The sequence below is a fragment of the Lycorma delicatula genome, chromosome 11, assembly GCF_047948215.1.
Source record: "Lycorma delicatula isolate Av1 chromosome 11, ASM4794821v1, whole genome shotgun sequence".
Classification (NCBI taxonomy): Eukaryota; Metazoa; Arthropoda; class Insecta; order Hemiptera; family Fulgoridae; genus Lycorma; species Lycorma delicatula.
The window spans coordinates 38,137,977-38,164,698 of NC_134465.1; the positions used below are offsets into that span (position 1 = coordinate 38,137,977).

Genomic DNA, 26,722 nt, shown 5'->3' on the forward strand with positions numbered 1-26,722 from the left:
AAAGCATAAGACCGAATGTCTGTGCCACAAACGGCTACTGAGCCTCGAAACAATTTAGCGACCAGTGTCTTAAATAGTAAGCATCTAGAGCTTACCTAACAACGTGAGCGGACTAAGCTCAGTGCCATACACCACCGGCTTACATGTACCAATCGCTCATTTGTCATATATTTACTAAAATGGGTAGGCGCACTCCGTCAATTACTAAAAATATATATGATATCCATAAATTAAAATTTACTTTGTCAAGACAGCGATTCGCTGCCACGCCTAGGTCGTTGAATGCCAGCAAGTACCTGTCCGCCATTTTATAGCGCTTGGAGCCTTAATTGGGTGGTGGTCAGCCATACTCAGGGTTAGCTTCCCACGGCAATGCGGTAAGAGTCTTTCCCTTAAGTAAGCTACGGATGCCGGTTGAACAAAGCAACCGCATCTAGGAACGCCCAGGTAAAGGCTCTCAGGGCTTGGAACGGGGGGGGTGGTGTGGCTACCGGTAACCTCACAAGATGGGTGTTTTCCCCCTACGGGGTTGTGATGTAGCTCCAGTACATCACTCTGGTCTCCTAAAGTGCGTCCAGAGTGCTGTGCGTTTGGTCTATTTTCATAGATTTTCAGGCTGTCTTGTTGAGTGTGTACCCTCCAGTAGTATTGAGCTTTCTTGGACTTAGGCTGTTAGCACAAGTGGAGTTTAGACTTGTCCTATCCAATTGTAGCGGAAGTATTAAGGTGCGGTTTTCTACAACGCGTACCCGCCTCATCGCGGCTGAAAGGTGGCTACGACTCCTGGTCGTAAGACCCCGTAACAAGCAAGGGAATACCCCCTAGTCCTGCTTGCGTTCTTTTTAGAACGAGGGCCGTAATCCGTGGTTGCCTGTAGCCGATCCAGTAGCGGCCAAGAGGTACAAAGAAAGAGTGACAGGAGAATACAGAAGGTCCTTAGGTGTCCGTGGCTCGCTGCGGACAGTAGTCACATTCTTGGGCTTGCCGAGTCCTTTGGTAGGAGGAAGACAGCGAGTATGTCTAAATCCCAGGGTAGTGAGGCTCTGACCACGCTACTCTGACCATGATAGAGGACCAACTGTTAATTAGGTCCGGGCGGAAGAGGAGGGTGGAAATTTCCCCATCCTCCTCATTTTCGGAGAGTGAAGTCTCGGACATGGATGTAGGGACATCCACCCGGGAAGTAAGAGCCGACCTGTTGATCAAAGAGTTCTAGGCGGCTAAGGACAGACCTGGCAGTTCTGTTGCGATGTTGGCTGCAGCGCAGCAAACATTATAATGTTTGCTGCTGATGCAACAAACATTTGTGAAATCAAAGATCGACACACAGTTACAGATTACAGCCCCCGCTCTAAAAGAGCGCAAACAGGACTAAAGGTAAAGGCCCCTTTGCTCGAAACAGGAACTTGCGACCAGGAATCATTGCCACTCTTTTCGCCGCGATTAGGCGGATGTTCGAACAAATCGTATGCCAACACCACGGGGTGTAAGTGAATGAAGAAATAGAGTAGAATGTTGTTGCGTAGCTGTGTAAGGGTATACGATGTAATTCGTGTAGTGTTCTTGGTGTAGTGCATTTGTATAGTATAAAGTGTTCTGCAGCTTTGTGCGTAGTGGGAAGAAAAGCTGCACTGGCTAGGCCCGTGGGGACGCCAGTCTCCAATATCTTAAAGAATAACTCCCCGTCGGGAACCTATGAATTGAAGGCATCGATAATCGCTGGGGTCGAAATTAAACAGAATAATTGAGGACCGACATTCATGTTGACACGCAGTTAAATAAAAAAATCTTAATAATAAAATCATCATAATAAATAAAGAAAAAAGAAATTTGTTATTCTGATACAATAATTCATTTTATAGAACGGGTCAGGAACGGATAGTATGCTATTTTTCACGGATAAAAAACGGAATTGCCTGAATAGAACAAGAGATCAGAACTGTATCATAAAATCAACTATAAAATAAAAAACAGATGTGATTAAAGCTTATATCAATTATTTCAAAAATAAAAATACGTAATGATATTAAGTATAACGTAATACAATAAGCCGTATAAATAATAAAAATTATTTTGAGAACTGAACGGGTTGCAAAAAAATCAGATTTTTTTATTAGCTACTTCATTTATTAGAATATCTGCGACGGCGATCAAGTCGGTGGGCTAAAGTAAAAAATCAACAAAAAAAAACTGACAGTTAAAAAAAGTAATGTAATGTAATGTTGATGTACTGTATTTAGAAGTAAACTGTAGTGTCCGACCAGTTAATTTTTGATAGATTACTAGTTACAGATTTATTGCGTTATCTTGTCTTTATTAAATTTGTAACAGATTATTGTAGACTTTCGATATTTAAACTTGTAACTAAATTTATCTTTGTTTCTGAAAAAAAAACTCCGTACATTACCCACAAATACTTTATACGCAGTGTATTTAATGCTGTAGTCTATATTCATAGTAAAATGAAAAACAATTTATACGGTCAACAAATTCATTTTTTGTTATACCACAAAAAGTTGAACCTATAATGTAGGTCTCGCCATGTCTCTTTAGATGTTAAGTAACCTTCAGGAGAATAGCGTCTTATTACTTTTTAAAGTGTTTTTAAAACACTGATACACAGAAAAACGTTTTTTTAATGTTTCGCTAAGTGTGATACCATTTCTTGAATTGCTTTTTTGCATACATTACAGATCTGTAAATACAATTTTTCATCATCCTTAATTTTAAATAAATTACGCTTCAAAAAAATTAAGGGAAAATATATTTAAAATCTGTAAAATTTATAATTTTGCATGGCCATACATGTGTTAGAATGATTTCGCTGATGCTTTTCTTTAATAAATAGCCTCAGGCCCATCCCGAATTAATGACCAACAGTAATTGGCTAGCATGTTAGTATTCCATTTCCCTTTACAGCGGCTTTCCATCACCGAGATGTCTTGGTGGAAACGTTCACCGTGTTCGTCACTTACGTCCCCGAGGTTGTCCGGGAAAAAATCCAGTTGTGAGTGGAAGAAATGTATTTTCAAAGACATATTACATCCAATAGCTCTGTATGAAGTTAGACGTTGATTAACAATATCGTGGTAATTGTCGGATTTTTGTTTGCCGAGAAAGTTTTTGTAAACGTCTTTAAATGAAGCCGAAGCTGCACTTTCTACATTATTTAACATTTGGGTTAAATACATTATCTTTGACCAACTCTCTTATTTGAGAACCAACAAATATTCCTTCTTTAATTTTTCCTTCACTTACATTCGGAAATTTCTGCCTGGTATACAAAAGTCCGGGACTGTCCTTCTTCATTGCTTTTACAAAATTTTTCATTAGTCCTAGCTTGATATGGAGAGGGAGTAAAATTTTTTTTTGGTTCAACTAAGGGCTCGTGAATATTATTCACGAGCCCTTTTCCCACTTGGAGTTAAGTTGTCTCGTTTCTTCCACTCTTTGGTAACATAATATTTATCCCTTGCTCGACTGTTCCATTCGCAAATAAAACACATGTACTCTTAGTATTGTCTAACAAAATAGCTATAACTTTCAAATCATCACATATGTTCCAGCTATGTTTTTATAATTTATTTTTTCAAGAACCTTTTTCATCACATCGTATGTATCTTTCAAATTAATACCATGAGCGATTGGTATAGAAGGTTATTTGTTACCGTTGTGTAGTAGAACCACTTTTAAACTACTTGCACGAATCTATGAAAAGGCGCCAGTCCTCAGGTTTATGAACTTGTCCTAAGTGCAATATAAGCTCATCAATATTTGTGCAATGAACCAAATTATTTTCATCAATAAAGTACTGAGAAAGTTCTTTTTGTCGGCTTCCCCAAAGCCCGAAATTTGTGTAGTTTTTTAAAGTAAATTCCAACCTTGCAGTCTTGTTTCTAACAGTTTAGCTTGATTTTTTATATTTAAATCCCCAACCAAGTCATTTAATTCACCTTGTGATAAGATGTGGCTTATTGGAAGTTAATTCAAAATCAAAATCATTGTTGTCTTCTTCAGTACTGCCTGATTCTACATAGCTGCTTTCGAAACATACGTTCACAGTTGGCTGAGGAACTGATATAAATACACTGTGAGGTACAGGCCTGATTCCAGATTGCAATGAAGGAAATTTTACAGCTTGTTTAGATTTTTAGAAATTCCAGACACACTTTTTAAACAAAAGTAACAATCGGTTAAATGATCCTTTGATTCACGCCGAACCATAGGTACACCATATGTCTTCTTTGTACCTCTCAGGCATCCTCTTAAATAAACAGAACAATTAGTAGCGTACTATATGAGGAGCTCACGTCATATTCTGATCACCAATTTTACACTGAAAGTAAACAAATGATGTGCTTTTTTAATTAAAGGTGTAATGTTTTTTCTATTTGATTTTACGATAAACTCACCACGTACATAACAAAAGGCATTCACATCATTTACACAATTTCAAGGCATTATGACACTGCACTGTTAACAAACTTAAAACAGCAATAAAACTGAACAAAAGTAATTCATTCCTAAATCCAGCGCTTGATACAAACAAGATGAATTTTCAGCTACATGTTTTGACCTGCATAGACATGATTGATCTTGTATATGAAGGCTCACTTGTCAGTTTTAGATATGATGTCATAATATGGGACTATGATTTAATTCTTTGTCTAGTATTGTTTATTTATAGCTTATAAATTATGTTAACAAAGTTAAACAATAAAAAATGAGCTAACAAAATACAATATAGGAGCTTAAAATGCTAACTATACGTTGAAAAATGAAAAAAAAATCTTTAATTACAATTTAAAACATTTTCAAAAATGGTGGGTGATAGAAGATTTTAAGTTCATATTCATTTTCAACATCAAAAAACAGATTAAAATCCCGTATCGCATGTTAAGAAAAAAATATTATGTTTATCAGAGTAATTGTTTTAGTATTATGTTAGATCTGTTGTATTCATAAAAGCTCAGTTTGGGTGCGCTAATTATTTTTTTTGAAAATAGTATTTGTATTCTGTTGTAAGGATAGTTATGATTCTAATTATATTTTTTTTATTTTTTTTTTTCGTTTCAGTTGTTATTTATGGGTGTTACTCAGTTCATTATATGGAAAATTGATAATAATATTGATGATATGTTTCACGTTGTTGGAAGTGATGGATAACTCTGTTAAACTACTCTCGTTGCAGGTACGTGTGTACTTATATTTAGTAACTTATTTATAAATTAGCGATCACAAATTGTAACCTATTTTCCCGTCTAATTTGTGTTAGAACAGAACTTAATGAACGTATAACTTGTATTTATAACAGCAAAAAATATAATACTCGTATCTACTTTTTGCTGTTGTCTGTACGTCGATTGAACTCCATTGTTTTTATCTTACATTAAATACAGACGGCTGTAATATGTAATAAAATACTATAAATTTAAAAAAAAAAATTAAGGATGGTATATTTCACACTTTAATTTCTGTAACTATTACTGTTCCGTTTAATATAATTTTTATCATATCGATAGATCTACATCCATTATATTAAATTCTACGGGTCGCAGATAAACCTCGATACCTGTTGAATGAAACCGTCATACGATTTACCTTCACTTATATTTACGCCGAAACTATATTCCCTGTCGTTGATGGTTCGCTCGCTGTAGACGCAGTTGAACGACGAGGCGAACGATTTCATAGTCGGTTATTTAAATTTATTCCTTCAATCGCTTCTTTTAGTACTTCGTGTGTGTTTGGCTTCGTGTATGCTTTTTATCTTTTTACATAACCGCAAAACAAAACCGCCAGCAGGAGGGATGATAATCTCGATGGCAAATATCTTTTTGTATTTGCACCGTCTATCGTTGTCATCCACCGTTCTGTAGCAGAAAAACAAAATAAATATTCCTATTTATTAAAAAAAAAAACCATGTCATTTATGGACGTTTGCCGTCAGTAGAATAACATTGCAAACAACGCATTCGACATAATTTTTCCTAGTATATTGTGCATTCGTTTACATATTCCTGTAATTAAATTTGTGTAATATTTATTAACCGTAACAGAAGTAATAAAGCAAAAATATTAAAAGGGTTAGTTGTAAAATAACTAAGAATATTTTCGTTACCTGTTGTTATCGTTATCGTCCGTGTATTATTATTTTTCAACTTTTTTATAACTTCAAATATTATCAAAAATAATAAATATTTTGTTTTATGTAATATAATTATAAATTTAATGAATTATTCTCTAACATTTGTTTAAAAAAAAATATATTTTTTGTACGACGACAAGCTTATTCAGAAACATCGTAAACGTATAGTAAATATTAATTTGTTTTATTCGGCATTATAACTTATTCTATAAGTAAAGAATAAATTTAAATTTATTTGAATAAGTTATTACAGGTTTTACCCGATCAATTTTTGCAGTGTGTGAAAAATATCAAGACTAATCGGTTTTAAACCCAGGTTTAATTAAAAGAATAGTTGTGATCTGTATTATTTTTGCTATAATTTTTTCTATTTTTGGCGTGATTTTTTTTTATTATTTTGTATAACTTTTTCAGGGTATTTATTTGATGTACCTGTACGTCGGAAGTATAGCAGTTATAATATGTATATACATATGGGTATTAGTCGATAGTTGTGCATCATTCCACGGTGATGACGATCCTGCCATAACTACAACTGTTATGACCGATGCTGAGCTTGGCAGTTTATCGTTAACTAGATTCGGTTCATTGAAACGTGCTCACATTTCTAGAGATAAAACCTCAGCAACCAGTTTTTACTTGAGAGTCGGTGCATTAGGTAAATATCATGATTCTTTACTTCTCATTAATTTTTTTCATTTATCTACTCATTTGTATATATATATATATATATATATATATATATATATACACACACACACACACACTACTATATAAAGACGAAGAGGGTTTTTGTCTGTTTGGGGTAAACAAAAAACTACTTGATCAATCGCAACCAAATTTTTACCCATGTTTCTTGGCATAACTGAGAAGGTTTTTAGATATATTTCATCTTGAAGAACCGACCGATTGATTGCTTTCAAATTTTCAGGATTTGTATTATACCATGGAAAGTTTTAAGCCACACACTGAGATCCTAGCTCCCTTGAAAATCAAAATATTCATTATTTCTTCATTCCCAAGGAGGGTGAAGTTGTAAATTAAAGGTATTCATTAAGGAAAAAAAAAATTCTTTAATTTCATTATTATATTTCTGCCTCCATGGCAAAGAAATAAGTATGAATTTTTTGTCATCAAAGGTGTGTGTACTTTAGTTACCGCAGTTTCTATTATACTGTCTTTTGTAATTTAGTTTCTTTTTCAGGTTTCTATAAAGTCTGAATACTTTAATTGCTATTTATCAATATTATTCTCACAATCATGAGTATAACGAACAGTGCAGGTGTCCAGGAGGCGGAGCTCTCTGGATAGACGGGAATGGGGACTGAAGTGAGCTCTGCAGTTGTCCAAGGCGCCATCCTCCTGCAACATGGGAATGACGAGCTGCGTAGCAGTGGGATTGTCCAGGAGGCCCTGAGGAGCACCTGAGTTGGCTCCGGGATTTACCTGGGCCAACCTGGACCCTGATGGTCCAGTTTGTGGCTAGATAGGCCAGCTAGAATACAGAATACACACACACACACATATATACATATATATATATATACACACATACATAAATCATAATTGTATTTGCTGTAATGTGGTTTCAAAATAAACATATACCATAATAAATACATTTTTTTATAATTTTATAATATAATGTATCACCTCATATTGAGTAGCACTATGTCCTGTATATGTTACAATAGTGCAAAAGTTACCTTTCTGTGTGAAAAGTTGACAGGTTGAGGTCACACAAGTTATATTTTAATACTATAATTAATCTTGTTTTGTCTTTAGGTGACTTGTCAGTTATTAATCATATGACAACACATCCCAGACCGGTGAACCAAGGATGCAGATTAGATTAGAATAGTAGTAATGAGTCTTGATTTGAACACTTCAGCATGAAAGGCTTTATATACATCTCCTATTATTGATTTACAAACTCTGTACCTACATCTGGAAGGAAGGAAATTGCAGAGAATCAATTTTTTTTTACGTTTCATCTATTTAATTCCCTTACACACTAGAAAAAGTTGCATTGCAGATTCATTTGACTGTTGGATAATCTACACACTGAATTTTCGCTACAGAATCCTGTACATCTCTAGCAAGACTTGAGCATAACACATCCTGTCCAAGAAAACTAATAAGTATCCTAAGACTTGGTCTATTATTCTTACAATGACATATTCATTCTCAAGAATAACAAGTTTCCCATTCCTGCTTACTAGGGAAAGAGAAGCAGTATCCTGTCATATTCTTCACTCAATCAATAATATATCACCATATATGTCAATCACACTGATATATTGGCAATACTCAGCTCTATAACTGCCATTCTTTCATTGTTCACTGCAGGAGTTAGTGTTTACTGAACGTCATTACTTTTACAGAAAAAAATCTGACGTTTACTTCATATGTGTCAGGTGCTTTACGCACATTAGAACTATAATGAAGACTGATACAGGTATAATAAAGCAACAAATTAGTGTAACCTTATCTGTTGTGAGATGATGCATTATTTTCTGATTAAGAAATCTTTAAAACTTTGTTGAGTTTTTAAAAATGTTTTCTTTTCATTGAAAACGCAGCTTTAACTTTTGTTCTGGAATCTTGCATACGTACCCTGATCTACAGTGACAGGAAAATCAGCCTTTCTCACCACCCACCCGTTTTTTTCTATTCATCCCCTCTTTGCTGATATCAGTTCTGTTGGTTGACTCTGCTAGGTTCTTTGTATTGAGAATTTTAAGACTTTAAGAACTAGAGAATTTTCGTTATCAGGTCAGAGACTGTCTGTAGACCGTCTTGATTACTCAGTTTCCCATTTGATGGCTGCATGTAAGGGTAACAGCTGTACCAGTTATCTGCTAAAGTCAGGCTTCCGATCTCCGGTATAAAAAAAATTATCCCTTGGTCAAGATTGTTCTGAGAACAGAAGTAATAAGCGGGTTATTGGCTTCTTTGTTAGCCAGAAAATTAGATCCGACTTGTGAGGGTTCATTGCACCCGATATAGTTTTAGATATAGAACTTCCATATTCTTTAATGATAATTAAGGGATGAAAAAAGTAAAAGTTCTTCATTGCAATTCCAGACTGGTGGAATACCAAACAGGGTATAAGGATCTTAAACGCTGTCTGACTACCTGAAAATATGTTTTTTAACATATCTCATTTTCATAAAAATGTAGATACACCCGAGAACTGCAAACCTAGGATGTGACATAACACAAATAGACTAATCGCTTAATGAATAAGCCGGTCAGTTGTGACTAAATATAGTAGTACCATACATTCTGGTTTTGCTCTTCTGTTCAGACTTCTGCAAAATCATATGACTTATTCAGTTATGACTTTCCTCTGGCTATGTAAGTTTTCACTGTAGTTATTATTGTAGTACAATTTATTGATTTTGAATAACAGAATTATTGCTGAATAATAGAATTGCTGACCGTATAAATTGATTCTATATAACAGAATTCACACAAAATTTTTTTTTACAAGTAATATAATTTTATTTTAATTTTCAGCATTCGGCCTAGGTACACTGGTGTTTAACGGTTTAGAAATGGCAATGCATTCGATGATGGAAGGCTCATGTCTAAATGATGTTGTGTTTGTCCATCCGGTATTACATGGATTGTTTACATTTCTACAAATGCATTTTTTATTCGTCAATTCACAGGTAAATTATGAACTCCCATAAATACTAAGTATTATATTTCTATTATTTGGTATAATACCAAATCTGGAATTTTTATCAACTTATCTAAACCTGTTAAATACAAAGTTATCAATTAAAAGTACATTATTTATTTTATTCCCATTTATATAATTTTAAATGTATAGTTTACAAAAATGACAAAGGAATCTCTTGTTTTATTCTAAAAAATGATTCACAGAATTCCCCATCATTTTCCCACTGACTCAGGTGTAATTGTGGGACTTGCAACAGTACATTCGTGTTTAATCGTTCTAAGGTATGAGAACTATTTTCATAAACCTTTATACAAAACCCCATAAGAAGAAGTCCAGATTTGAAGGTCAGAGAACCATGATGGCTAGATACCTTCTGAAATTAGCCTGTCTCCAAAAACTTATGAAGGAAATTTATTATGAAGCAATCCTTATCTTATTAGATTTAATTTACTAAGCATTTGGCACCATTAGTATTAATATAATTGTATAAAATAAACTCCCATTTACCAGCAATTTTAAAAGTATATATTTGAGTACTTATAATACTTATAGCACTGTATAATTGTACAATTATACATTTGAATTTGAATTAACATCTTTTGGGAAATCCCTGATGATGGAGTAATGAAAGTACTCAGATATATACTTTTAAAATCGTTGGTAAGTGGAACTTTATTTTATACATTATCTTATTGTAACCAACATTTCCTGAATGCTCTTCTAGCAAAATATTGAGCTGCAAAACAATCTCTTAGGTATCAATTGTATTTATAATTTAGCAAAAAAAAAAGTTGTCCAATTTCTTTCTTCCTTGACACAATGCACCATGCTGTCTGCATACGTTGACACAACATAAACATGAGGTTTATCAAAACACACACACACATACTTCTTTTGGCCAGTTATGAATCCAATGATGTGAAAAGCAAACCTTGTTATTGCAAGTAAAGTTTTTAAATCGCTAACAATAAACAATATTTTTTTGATAATCACTTTTATCATGGATTCACTGGATGCGCAAATCAAATACAGAAACAATTAACAATTTTTTTTTTTTTTTTATAATAATCCATATGAAATATTATTTACCTTAGCTCCCTGCAAAATTCGTACCAAGATTTTTAATCATTTTCGGCTTAATTCTAATTCGTTACTCTATCTGTTACGATCATACTTTTTCTGATTTGTGTTTGGTTACATGCAGAACCCAGATATTGTGAATTTATTTGACAGATTTATTTTCAATGCCTTTTTTTTTGTTTGTGTAACCTTGTGAACTTTTCTGTATATTATCATGCACAAAAGATGAGATATGGAAATATCATTTGACAACGAACACTCTTTCTTCAATTGTTAAATCCACCTTATTGCAATACCATTAAACTGTTTTAATGCAACACAGGGCATTGTATTGAGCCAGTAAATCATTAGAAATGTTGCCTAATATTTTTCCACTATAATATAATTATCCCATTAAATTTCCATCATTCTTATCCGTTAATCATTATACACCTTTTAAACAAATTCATGCATAAAATAACTGCGTAACTTACAGTGTCTATTGATCATTTTGTATTTAAATAAATTTTATTTTTAAAAAATATGTTTCATGAAATTGAGTTTAAATATAGGCTTAGTGCAATAAATAAAAAAGAATTGATCAAGTTCACAGGATTTATAAGGTACTACTAATCTGTCAACTGACATTGGTCTTAGCTTCTTTGTATTTTGCATTGCAATGTATTTTGGCTTTGCCTTCTTTGGATTTTGTAATTAAAAATCTAGATGAATTATAGAATAACCAATAGATGAGATATAAATATTTTCCCTTGTTTATTCAAAATAAAAACATATTAAATACAAAAAATTAAATGCCAAAATTTTTTTGCCCAGAAAAAAATTAATGAAGACAATTATAGATTGGTGGTTTGTTATTACCCATTTAATATCAGCCAGTTTTTGACAGATATGACCATTAATAGTAAAGCAAAATTTCTGGGTATTTTACAAGATGACAAATTGTTTTGGGATGATCAAAATGATTTTGTTTATGACAAAATTAAACCGCATTGTTTTGCTTTGAAATGCCTTATATAATGCTAAGCTTGACACAATTATAAATAGTCATTATGCTATACTCCTGTCTGAAATATATAATCTATTGGGGCTTACTTAAAAACAAACAAAATGAGTTTTAAAAATACAAAAACAGGCTGTCAGATCATTGTTTGGCGCCCATAATTATAAATCAGGTAGTCTAATATATTGAAGAAAAAAAAATGTTAATGTATCATTGCATTATTATTTATGAATATGGAATCTTTTCCAGAAAGAATAGTTACATATTCCTAAAAAATGACAACATCCACCTTTACCAAACTAGACAACAGAGTTATTTTCTTGTAATACAATACAATACAATACTTACTTCGGCCTATATTTATGAGAGATGAGCTCATTATGCTTTTATTGCCATTTTTAATGGCAACTCAACTATTATAAAAATTATATTTGGAGTTTACATTATCATTATGTTCAGTATTTCAAACATTTTGCCTTCAGTTAACTTGAGCCTAAATTATTTTTTAATATTACAAGAATTTTTAGCAGATTAACATTTACTGTACGGCTAAAAAAAAATATAATTCTTGGAATTTAATTGTTTGTAAGTGCAAGATCTGGTTCTTAAAAAAAGAAATGATACTTAACAGCTTTACAATTTTTCAGGCATATTGTAACAAGAGTATCTTGCTTATCAGTGTGGTAATTTTTAATGCTTATTTCACTCGTATGGGGCTTCAAACAGTGCAATTTCTGAAACTCCATTACCATCTTCCTTTCTGAGATATAAGGTGTCAAAAATTGTATATTTTGAAAAACCCTGCACTTTTGATCTTTTATATAAAATAAAGGAAAAGGATATCGGGCTTTAAATTCATAAATAGACTCTCTAGAACTATGTTAAGAGGGGTATAAATATTAAAACTTATATCTCTTTCCTTTACATTGTTATACCAGAAAAACTGCAAATGACAAAAAATTCAAAAATTGGCTTGAGGATGTTGTAAATTTAACCTGTGCATACAAAATTTTTTTTAAAAATAAAATAATGAACTCTTGAAAAAAGAGAGAATGAATACACAAAAATCAAAAATGGTCATGCAGCCATTTAGTTTTAGATTGGTGATTTGATGTTGAAGACCCAAATATGTTATCAAGTTAGTTTTCAATAAATTAATAATAACAATAAATCATTTCCTCTAAATCATCTAAATTAAATATCATTGCAGTTAATATCACTCCATGCTATTGGCATTAAATAATGAGAAAATGTCTCATGGTCGTTTAATCGCTACAGCAGTAATGTTGCTTAAAATTAATATTTAAAAAAAATTTTAATATATGAATTTGGTAACTGTCAGTTTTATTCATTTCTAAAAAAACTATTTTTTGTTTGCAACATAATTAATATATTTAGCATTTTTTTAGTTATTGTTTATACCTCGATTGTGTTTATGCTTTGTAGGTCCTCGTAGAGAAATTTGGTTTGGTAGCAAGATTTGGATTTATGCATTTGGCTGCTACTAATCTAGCGCTCTGGGCAAGATTAGTTATATGGGAAAGCGGAATGGAATGGACATATTTCGTTCACCTTGCACAATCTTCTGGAATCACAACGAGGTCATCATCGGCATTTGATGCAGGAATCCCAACACCATTACAACTAAAAGGATTTCCACGTTCGGTTACATTCAGCCGAGTACAACGGGATACAAGCAAACATAGTAAATTTTTTTAGTTTTATGTAAATATAAAGTTTCTTATTTTAAATTATATTTTCTTGAAATTTTTATGTAGTATTTTATTGCACTTATGAATTAATGTGAACAAGCTGAATGCAATATCTATAACAAATTGCACAGTGTATGTAGATAAATGTTAAAAATTTTTGTTTTCAAATTTCTTCAGATTGTTTGGTTCTTGGCAATATACTAAAAAAACATATGAATACCTCATGACAAAATGACCAAAATAATATTGTACGAAAATAGATATTATTACTTAATCGAAACCGCTAGCACATTAAAAAAAAATTACACTCTAATAGTATTTACATAGACTAAACAGGTAAACCATAATACAGACAATTCCTTTTTTTTCTTAAATTCACTTATTGAAAACTGACCTGATATAACATGCAGTCTGATTTTGCTGATCTCTTTATTCTACCAAATTATACAAATATGAAATTATTACTATAAAAAACTAAAAATAAATATTTAAAGATTTTTTTTCTGTAAATAAAGTTCAGGATGGATGCTTACATGGGACTGAGGAACAAATCTTAATCGTATAGTCTTATACATGTAATATTTTGTTGGTATAAGCATTAAGAATTAGTCTTTTTTATAGAATCATTACTCAGGGATTAATGGTACATCAATAATTACCAAAATCAGAGTATAATTCAGTACAGTGGAAACATATATCCTTGTTCATCTTTTTTCAAGAAATTGAAAGTTATGCCCATAGCCACTAAGCCTATGTTTACAGTTTTTCAAAATTCTCAAGTGTTGTAGCATATTTCCAAAAACAAAGCAGTATATGAATGCCACATTGTACTGCAAAGTTATGTTGATGCTTTGTCATAATTATTTAAAAACTCTAGACCTACTGACAAGAATATTAATCTATCATGACAGTATCAGAAATCATTTGACTTCATTAATCCAGAAGAGAATTAGTGAATTAGATAGCAACGTTTTCAACAACAGCTTCAACTTAATCTCAAATTACCACCAATTATTTTTTTCCACTAAAAATCCACTCGAGTGGTGGATTTTTTGTAAACTATGAATATGTTAAACATAAAAATAGAATTGAGATGTTAGCAAATTTTGAGGTATTGTTTTTTATAGTATTGTTAGTATTGTTTTATAGTATTGTTGAGGTATTGTTTTGAAAAGATTTATTGTTTTACACTACCCATTCTTGTCTTTTCTTTTCAGTTGTTTCTATAAGTCTTATGGTTGGTCAACTATATGTTTGAACTTGCTACATGTAAACTCCATCATCCAGTTCTAACGCATTTGTTTCCTTATATTGCGATCTATATTCCTTATAAGCGATCTATATATATATATATATATATATATATATATATATATATTTTTTTTAATTCCAGCCAGAATAAAGGTTTATTTATTACTTTATAAAGAAAAATTAATGAATTAGAAAAATTTAAATATGATGATCGGATCAGGGAAATAATATATCTAAGTTAAATTACCCAAACTAAGGTAAAAAAAAAAAAATTGTTTCATTATATGCAAATAATTGTAGTTTTAGCAGAGTCAGTTCATTTTATATCAATGACAGAGGTGATGTACCTTTAAAGTTGTAATATTTTTAATAAAAATTTTTAAAAGCAACATATTCTGATGAAAGAAATGCAGATCAAAATACTAAACAAAGTAATGAAAAAAAACACACAATGAATGACTAATTTTCCTGGCTACCCCAATCTACTTATGCAATTCATTTTTTCAGTTCAATCATCTTAAGCTCTATTGCATCTTTAAGATAAAATAATTTATTTTTATTGAAAAACAATAACCAAAATTATGAACCCTTATTTTCACGTTTTTATGTAAAAAATATTTATTTATAATTTTATGATACTTAGGTAAATAAATAAATACAAAAAAAGACTAATTATTTTTATACTTGTGGAAGACTTAATGAAAGTTGATCAGTGGGACTATTTTTTTGTGTTCAGTGTTCTTGAAAAATTAAAAAATCTTTTTTTTCATTTTAGGGGTCCCGTATTCAAGGGGAAGCATTCAGGTAATATTAATTTTTAAGAAAATAATCCCAAAGTAATGATAATAAATTAAAAATGGCATTTTTAAATTGTTAAAATTACAAAGATTTATCCATAATTCTAAATAAACAAAATTGTAATTTTCTACAAAGGAGTGAAAAGTTTGATTAATTTTTTTTCAATAAATACTAACGAGTAAGGGCTATCGAAATGTAAGATTTTTACATTTTAAATGCAACAGATTACTCGTGGGATGATTTATTTTTTTTAAATTTAATAAAATTAAGAAATATTTTTTGTTACCGCATACCATTAGAGTGGGATTGGCAAAAATTATTTGTTGCGTTTGAACCCCTACTGATGTACAAAAAAAAACAAAAAAACTTCCATTAACTCCTTTTCAGAAACAAGTTATAGCTAAAAAAAGAAAAATATATAAAGCTTTTTTTTGAGGAGGTGAATATTGAATAAAAACTTTTGTTAATTTTGTAATTTTGATAAAAAAACACATTGACTTTTGTAAGAAAAATGTTTTGCTAAACAGCCCCAGTAAAAATTTGAGTTTTTATCCTGACCAAAATACTCTGCTCCTTTTTCCAATTTTTGGTAAAATTTAATACTTTCTTTATTCCCCCTGAAAATAGTTCCTGCCCATCAAGTCTGAAGAAAATCGGTCAATGGGCTTTAGAGCTATATGACCAAATACAGGCTGACATACATACATACATAAATACATACAAATATCCATATGACAAACAGATTTTTCAGACTCTGTAGTATTGGAACAAACTGTTTTCCACAGATTATTTACAATTTATTTAAACTGATTTATTTATTTTATTTTTTATTTAAATGTCTCCTTAAGGAAAAAAAACCCAACTTTTTTAGATTTTTTTTACCAATCTGTATACTTTCCCATTATAGTTATAGTTGCTATAGCAGCATATGTTGCTGTAGCCAGAAAGTAAAAATCAGAAGTAAAAAAAATCAATTTTACATTCCACTGCAAGTTTAGGATATAAATTTAAAAACTCTGTATTGATGTATATATATATATATAGACATTTCATATTATGTAAAAATTTTCTCTAGAGATGTCTATTCTTACTAATATTTAATATTTTTAAAAATATAAATGTTTTCATGCAGGTTATAATGGATCTTTATGGGGTGCTGAAATTTATCATCCGATATCAGAAGATCATATAGCACAAGTGGTCGCTCTACACCAGTGCTTAAATACTAACTCATTGGGTCAACTTTGGACTTCTTCTATGCCATTTTTATACCCATTCATAGTGCAATTCAGGTAACTAGAAGCGTTCTACATAATCTATTATTAAAATTTTATAAAGATTCACTGCACTACTTTAAATTTGTTATGTAGATAATAGCATGAGCTCTTCTGTAGTGATAAAATCCTCCCATCATAATAATTATTAACTAGACAAAATACATCATGAAATAAAACCGATTACCTACTCCTAGAATTATAACTGTTGCAGAAATGAGAACTAACTAATAAGTTAATTAGTTTGTGTGTGTGTGTGTGTGTGTGTGTGTGTATGTGTGTGTGTGTGTGTGTATGTGTGTGTATGTGTGTGTGTGTGTGTATAGGATGTTGCCGCAACTAAATTAGACAGGATTTTATAAGACTTTAATATGAGCAAATCATGAGGATTTTGTATTCTAAACTAATCAAACACTGAAATACAAGATGAATTTATTTCAGCCAATGTAGGTAATGTTTAACGAATGAAACTGTAACTTTTATAAGTAGTTTAATTAATTATTAGTGTAGTATTAATGAAAATCATGTGAATGATGATAGTATTGCTGATAATGATGGCGATGATGATGTAATTATTTTATTACAAGACGTGAAAAAATTAAAAAGCATAGATTTAAAAAAATCTAATGAATTGCTTTCTTCTACATTTTTAAAGAAGGGTCCTTTGATTATTTTAATAACATTTTTGTTGTTGCATTTTTTAAAAATATCTGCGAAATGACAAATCAATATGTTTGCAAAATTTTCACCATGATGCAAAAATTAATTTTTTCAAATAAATAAGTGGAAAAATCTTTTAATTGATGAATTTAAATTATTAGTCCTCATTTTATATACTGGCTTTGTAACTTTGCCTCAGTTATAAGATTCAGGATTGAGTGTACAGAATATATGAGTGTATTTTTAATTGTTTTAATTCTTAGATGACTAAATTTCTGTAAAACTCTAACAAAAACCAATGTTAGTCTAAGGAACGATTGTTTAAAGCACGAATGGTATTTTACATTATTTTAATAAAATGATGGCCTATCACTAGCATATGAACTTTCAGTAGATGAGAATACCAGTGGGGGGGGGGAGGTGTTACAGAGAGAGATCAAGTATGTTAAATGATATGTCAAGAATAAAAAATGGAATACCATAAAAGTCTATGATCTTTGTGAACCAAACACACTTGTGTTAAAAACTGTGGTTAATTAGAAGACTAATGAATTTGGCAAATCAGGACTGACATCTAAAGTTGTACTTGGTCTAACACATGAAAAATTGGCAGTTGGGCACACTGTATTTATTAATAATATTTTTCCTACAAACTCATAAACAAATTCCTGGAAAATAACATTTACTGTACAGGAACTCTACAAACTAGGAGAAAAAATACACCAGTTAATGATGCAAAGGCAAAAGTAAAAAATGGTGAAACTGTTTATTGATAAATCTGACACTGATGTGTTAAATAAGATGTTTTATACATTTCTACGCAGTGTAAAAATGAAGTTGTCACTTTCATTTACAGAAGAGGACTCAAGTTAAAAAAACCTTTACTTACATGGCAGCACATTTCTGGTGTGAAGAGGAAAGACCAAATGTTAGCACATTACTCGTGTGAAAGAAAAACCTTTTGTTGGCATAAGAGAACACTTTTTTAGTGTTACAAACTATAACGTTAAATTCATTTTTTGCTACACAACATGTATACTGTAAGCAAACAATTTTTTTTAATGATATTCATTTTAAAATTATCATGTAATTTCTGTCACACAATGTTAAACTACAAAGAACCTCTGTGAAGCCTGTAAGAAACGCAGAACATTTGCCGATAAAGTGTGCTGTCAGTTCAGATGGCAAAACTTTCAGAAAATGCAGGATGTGCAAAATTTTGGGATAATGTTATGATAATTTCATGTGATAATGTTTACATCTTCAACACACAGAAAATAACAGTACACAATTTATTCTTAAGGAGGAAGATGGGATTGGATCAGTATATGTGGAACTATGGGGACTTAAAATCTTTGCTTAGAGGCAGCAGTACCTCTAAATCCATCCCTGATTACAGGGCGCACAGTCCATCTATTTTATTACCTGTTAACATTATTAAAAAGAATCTTCTAAAGAACAATAGATTGATTGAAGTGCAATAGCCATTTATCTTTCTTCATGAGAAATAGAATAGTATGATTGAAGATATTTTCCATTTATAAGATTCTGGAGATACTTTATACAAGAAATGTTAATGAGAAGCTTTACAACAATTTTCCTGTCATTGGATCAGTGGTAAGTAACATATGTAATGTAAATAAAACTGTATCCTTACAGGAAATGTTTTATTCAGCTGTTTAGATATAAATGCAACAGTAATAGCAAATAATAAATGTTTAATTCAGAGCTTTAAAAAGAGTTTTAAGAGTTGAATATTCAACTCAAGTTCTGAAGAAGTAAAATTACTGTACAGAGTAGTACCGCAGTCAACTGTGTTATGGATCTACCAATCGATTTTGATTCCCATCTACATAAAATAACAGTTTTGCTTATTCCTAGCACTGCTTTTTATCCAGTTGCAGAGCAATTCATTGGTTCAGTAAACTGTATACATTAAGTAATGCCGAATAACCAATTATTAATAATCACTTCCTTCATTTACTTTTTAATTTAAATTAAATTAATTTTAACATTATATTAAATTATAACATTTAGGTTAATTACACATTTTATAGAATATTAAACATTCTGGCTAGCACGAATAAACATTTTCATGTCAATTCATTCCCGTTGTAAAAGAAAGTAAGATTCATACTATAAATAATTCTAATAATAATTAAGATCAGCTGGTTCATTAGCAAATAAGAAGCAAGAAGAAGATGACAGGAAATGCTTACATTAAGCAAGAGGACAAAGAAAACAAATGAATCTGAACAATATGTCAAATTTCAAAAAAGTAATATACATAAAACTTGTATTTGTTTATTTACAAATTGTGTGAATAAACATTATTTGTGAATTAGTCTAGATTTTTAGATTTCAAAAATAATAGAAAGCCTTGCTTTACCTGATAGATGGTTCAGCCATATTTTTGGGGTTTTTGTGTAACTTATGCATAGGATTGGAATCTTTAAACAGTTCTATGGAACAGAAGATCGCTAAAATCTGATAAAGAAATAGATGAGGATAAAGAAACAGATGAAAACAGCGAATCGGCTGACCCGATTCTTGTGGTATTCATCTGAAGGAAATCAAAGGGAAGAGAAAAAGCTTTTATATCATCAACATAGGAGGGACCACCTTCAGTCAAGGTAGATTGAGGGAGTCTTAATCATTACTATAATTCTTGGAGTAATAAATGATATTATTTTTCATAAAATTATTAGATCTCATATTGTGTCTTTTTTTTTAGTTTTAATTTATTTTCTTTTTATGTCTTGTTTCAGTTTAATTGCAGCTGGTGTAACATACATTATGGGTAAAAATGTAGGACGTGACAGGATACGTAAATTAAAACCGCAAATTAATAAAAAGATGATGTGTAACAACAGTACAAGTAATAACAATAACAATAATAATAATTCAAAATTATGTGGATCGGCTAGCTGTATATTGGAATCTCGTTATGGTGGCAGTCATCATATAGATTGTGCAGGTTCAAGTAAAGGCCTTTTTCTTGGTTTACTCTGTCTTGTTGCTGGAATCGTTGTCATAATTATTTTTTTAGTAGTTAAAGAAGATGAAGGATTCCCGACAGCCACGTTATTCTGGATGACTACTGGTACATTGAGCGTTATATTATCTGTGAGTTGTATTATGACGGTTATTGGTCTGGTACAAATCAGAAAGCTTTCACATACAAACAGATCTCCAACCATGTTAGACGGCATATTATCAGTAGTTACCCTTGTTGGTATACAACTTTATTCAGTGTTCGGTTTAATGGTCGGTGTTGTGACGTTGGTGGTAGCTCCACCACACAGTTCTGAACAAAGACAACATATAATGTTGGTTGTTGTAAGTGTATTACAATTACTACAGTCCGGTGCACAGAGTACATTAATCGGAGAAGCATTACGAAGAGGATCGGTCACCAGACATCAACTTCTTACTAAACCTGGACGCCAAGTGAGTGTGATGTTTATTCTCTGTGTAGAGTGTTATAAATGTTAAATGTTTAAAAAATTATATTTTAAATAAAAGCTTGCCTTAACTTAAAAAGTTTCATCAGATAATTTTCTTGCGTTCCAATTCGCACCATCTTACAAAGCGCAGTCTGCTTGAGTTTTCATGTTTATAGAATGCCAAAATACTAATGACATCATCAGCCATTAAAAATAATGGTAACTTCTAGTTTAGCCATATTATTTTTTATTTGCAAAAGTCTTAATTTAATTACCTTATTTTGAACAAAAAGGTATCTCACTTGATCAAAAACAAATCTTGGTCATTTGATTGAGTATTATAGCACATCATTATTCCAGTTTTAATTAGGGAAAAAGTCTAAACTGAATTTTTTGAGTCTGTTTTTATTTCTTCCATTATGAAAAGTAAAATATGGCTTGCAAATAAACTACACTGTAAACAGTTGTTTAGAAAAATCCATTTTTATTGCATACCTTAGTATTACAAATTTTATCCTTTGAACTTGATGGAACTTTGACAGGTATTGTTAATGAAAATCATTTGTATTTTATTGTAAATAACTCTATTACACAGCACTAAATACAATTATCATACACATTTAAAAAAGTAAATGAGTTTCCTTCAACTCTACCTTAAGTGACTGAGATACAGTCAATAGTTTTTGATGTAGTCTGCACTACATGTCCAAACCTTGATGTGTGGTTTTATAGATTACTTATACTTCGCTATAAAAATATTCTCATTTTCATATATTACATTAAACAAAGTGAAAAATTTTCCTTTCGACTTGTTTTAATTTAATGAAATACAATTAAAACGATTCAATCCACATGACCGAACATTCATGAATGTTGTTTTTAATAATCACAACTTCAGAATTGATTCTCTTTTATATCATAAACAATATGTTATACTCTCTTATTTATTTGATTAACATAAAAAAAGTACTTCACTGCACAGCCAGCCAATAATATTGTTTGATAAAAATTGCGATCTGGACAAATAGAATTTCTGTTTTGAATAAAATGAATGATGATTTACTGTAAAAATACTCTTATTTTTTATTATATAATTTAATTTTGTTTTAAACATTTATCTTATGTTACAGTTTTAACATAACTTTGTTTCAAAATATGATGCTTTATAATGAGTTGTTAAATTAATTAAAAATAAAAAGAAACCATGAATTTACTTCAATTCCATTAAACATATATAAATAAATGCTCAAATAATTTTCATTAACGCCTCTTAATTGTGAATTATTTTGTAGTGCTTTATATATTTAGCATCTTATACACCATATTTTCTTTAATATTTTTTCAGGTATTTATTTTATAAATTTTTAATATAAATTCAACCACTAACATTATTTTATTTTATAAATAGTTTTTTGTCTTTTGAGATGCAGCTCCAATCAATGTCACCATTTATCTCAATCAATCAATTCAGGTAAATAATAATAGGGAGGGAATCCCTATTTTATCTGGGGAGACGCATATCTACCCATTCCTGATGCTATTTATGTAATGCACTCTAATTTATAAATCAGAATAAAAGATTTATTAATTTAAAAATAACATAATTTTTTTTAAGTGTCTCCATTGTCACAGGAAATTCTGCATGTTTTGTAACATTAACATATTTTAAGTTGAAAAATTAATTATCTATAACCTTATTGTGTTTTTTCAGGTAATAACCTTCCTACTGTGCATCAATGCTACATTATGGGCGTTTGATTCCTTTGTGACTCAAAGTTGGCTCAGTCAAGAGTTACAACTTCGTTTTTTGGGTGTTCTAGCGTGGGGAGTACTGTCACGCATATCGCTGCCATTAGTTGTATTTTACCGTTTTCATTCTGGTGTACTTTTGCTTGAAGTATGGCAGAGAGCATATAGAAGCATACGTCTTGATTCAAATAATTGACAAAACAAAAATCGCCCAAAAAAGAGGTTAGTTTTTTCACTATTAGAATACCAATGTAGTCAAACTTTAGTATAAATATATCAAATTTTCTATTATTTGAACAAAAATTTACTTGAAAAGACAATGCAAAGTAATATCTACTATAGGAAGTTATAAATTTTACAGTTTGTTTACAAATTTTGTTTATTATCTCTTTGTAGAAAATTCCTTGTATAACTCAAGTGACCTTACAGTTTATTATCTAATTTACATTTATCATTAGATGCTGTGGAAATTATTAGATGTTGAAATGAATATAATATTTTTTTTATCTGAACAGGAATTTTATTTTTATGTAGCAATTCTTACATCCTTGCATCATTTATTACTCTTTATACACCATATAACATGAAAATTGTATAACCAAGAAAGCTGATATTTTGGATACTGATCTAAAATGACTTGTAATTGTGCAGAATCAAATTTTAAAAGAAATAATAATATTATTTTTCAATTTTTTTTGCCTGATCGGTATATCTGAGGAGTTGGTTACAGGCCTGATATTTATTTGAAGAAAAATAAAAACTATAAGAAATAAGACAAAATTAAGTTACATGAATATCTGTTTACTGATAAAATACCTTCTATTGCTGGTATATTTTTGAATTAATAAAAACTTTACTGTAATTAAAATTACTTTTCTGTGGCATTCCTATTGGCAGTCATAGTATCTGGAAAAGAGATTAAGTACATAACCTACTCATAATTTGTATAATCGTGATTGTGGAGCGTTTCGCAAATGATAAAGCTGTATTAACAAGTTGTCACATTAATTTAGTTAAAGGATTTAATTTTTTTTTAAATAAAAATTTCAAAATAAATTATATTTAATTATTGCAATCATTAAATTAGCTAATTTTTTTTAAGTTTTAGGCATGATCTGACTGAATTTATCATTTTGTATTACAGCCATAAACATGCTTATACATGTTTTACTCTTTAGCATTATGTAGAGTCATTTTTTTAAAGTTGCATATGTTTTTCATCTTGATTGCACTTTCATATTTACACATTTCAGATCATTCTATTTTCTTTCACACATATGTGTAGTTATAAATTTAATGCTATTTAACTCATTTTAGCTATTATTTTAGCTCTATTTAGCTATTTAACTCATTATTCAAATGTTTCATTTAATATTTTATCTACAAAACTACTGACTTTTTGTATGTCTTTCATACAAGAAAGTAACAATCAGTAAAACTGTAACAATCAATCAATCAGGAAGCAGTTAACAACCAATGAAAATCATATTTACAAAATTCTTCTTCATTTAGAGCTTTATAAAGCTTTTCTAAAGCTTATGATTTCATCTCTAACTTAAAACTAATTCTTCTTCTTTTAAGCACCTTCTCCTTAATACAGGTTGGTGGTCTACGTAGCCAGCTCCGAACATGACATTGAACAAAGCTATGCCATGTGAACAATTATAACTAATTGTAGATTATTTAATATAAGAATAATATATTATATTGTTTTAAGATATTATAATTATAACAACCCTTTGATTCATTTATTGTGTTTACTATAACTGAAACACTAATTGCATACATATAATTTAGATGTTTTGGCATTGGTCTACAAATTAGAAAAATATTTTTGGAAAAAACAACAATAAGTGAATTTTAATTTCAATACTCATATTTTATTATGCTTTTTAAATAAAAAACCCTTTTAGAATACAGCTATGAAAGATAAAACATACCTAAAACTGGAGATGGTAAACTATTATAAATTACTTCTTCCTTTGGTGTGCAGTAGGGTCCTCTCTTTGTAGAAATCAGCAGTAATTGCTCATCATTGATTCATCCCATATGCCTTAGTAATGCTGCTCTATTTGCAATATATCTTGGTGGAAATTTTCACCCTTCTCATCACTCACAGCACCCAAATTTGATGGGAAAACTCAAGATGGGAGTATAAGAAATTAATTTTTAATGACATTCGACAGACAAAATTTTTAGAATTCAACAAAAGATTTTGCTGAAAGGATCATTATTTTCTTCTTTGTTATTTCCAAGAAAACCATGAACTACATCCTAAATGACTTACATGCTGCTACCTCTATGTTATTCAACTTTTTGTCAAAATTTTCATCATTCAATAATTTTCTAATTTCAGGTCCAGTGAATATTACTTCTTTTAATTTGGCATCACTTAACTTAGTAAACACTTGTTTTAAATATTTAAATTTTTCTTCTTTATTCAGTGCTTTGATAAAATTCTTCATCAACCTTAATTTTATATGAAAAGGTGGCAAAAAACATAGTGACAGTTTACTAATGGAACACATTTAATATTGTTTTGTCCAGGAGTGAAAGTGTCTCTTTTGGTCATTCTTTATTCACATAATTCCACTTGTTGCACGACTGTCCCACAAACATAAGAAACAGCAGTATTTTGTAAAGCCACCTTGCAAACCAAGAAAAAGACCAGTAATTTTGAGATTACCACAGATACTCCATAAGTGAGCAATGTAATTGACTGCTTTCAAAATTAATGACGTCTTTTTCATTTCAACAGCATGTACTACAGGTACACAAAGATTCTTACTTGAATATTCAGTACCACTGCTTTTAAACTTGTTTTTGACAAATCTATTTGATATATCTATTATCCGTCAAATGTGCTATAATAGGAATCTTTAACAAAGGTAAATCAAAAACATGATGTGATAGAGCACTTTTATTATCATCCATGGAATAGAATATGATAATTTATTTGCAGCTTCAGCGACCTACATACCAAATAATGAGTAATCTTAATGGCTGCCATAAATTTATTACCAGTTTTCTTTGTATTTAATAGAATCACTAAGAATAACTTCACATACCATCCTGACACTGAAACACTGTCTTCCGATTTAAGAGTCGCTGATTATAACCAGCAAGGTGGTAGTTAAAAATATTTAAATTTAATTATCTATTTGAAAATTACTAAATAGTTATTGTGATTTAATTTTATTAAATATCTTTATGTTTTAGGGCGAAAGGAAGAGGTGCAAAGTTGCCAAAAGGTTTAACTAATTCACAGTTCACCCTTCATAGTAACTGTGGTCTACAAAATTCAGGATGGGCTTATTTTCCACCATACAGTTCATTTCCAATAGAATATTTTGATTATACTCTTCCACCCCCTAGGAGAAAAAAGCATCAATTTTATAATAATAATAATAATAATAATAATAATAACAATCATCATCATCACCACCATCGTAAATATAATTATCATTTTCATCATCACCATATTCATCAAAATATTATGTCTCATTTCAATGAATCTTGCGTAGATTGTCAAAATTCATTTGTTACATGTTTTGATGTTTATGACATACATAACAGAACAAAAAAGATGGAAAAAAAAACACCATTTAGAAAAGCTCCTTGGCATCCTAACCTTCATATGTTAAAATTCTAATATTAAATAATTATTACAGAAATATTTGGATAATAGTTAGTTCTAAGAATTATTAATTACAGTGAGACCTCAGAAGAAGTGATTTTTTTATTAACAAAATTAACTTTTTTTGTTAATTCTGTGAAAGTAAAAAAAGGGGACCTCATATCAACACGCATATTTTGTTAATTTAATTTTTTTTTCCATTATAAGTTTATTATTTCATATTTATTTTATTTATGTGTTTTTTTTTCAATTCTTATTGATTTTGTTTAATTTTTTGAA

At 30.3% G+C, this 26,722-nt stretch overlaps 1 protein-coding gene across 1 annotated transcript; it reads left to right on the top strand.

Moving 5' to 3' along the window:
• Positions 1-1,278: 1,278 nt before the first annotated feature.
• On the top strand, positions 1,279-26,239 carry LOC142332509 (proton channel OtopLc-like). Its single transcript, XM_075378957.1, has 9 exons — positions 1,279-1,377; positions 5,077-5,145; positions 6,563-6,806; positions 9,668-9,822; positions 13,363-13,621; positions 16,810-16,969; positions 20,380-21,061; positions 22,769-23,028; positions 26,026-26,239. Exons 1-8 carry the CDS (start codon positions 1,279-1,281, stop codon positions 23,000-23,002), a joined length of 1,902 nt encoding a protein of 633 aa, XP_075235072.1. The 3' UTR covers positions 23,003-23,028; positions 26,026-26,239.
• Positions 26,240-26,722: the final 483 nt, after the last annotated feature.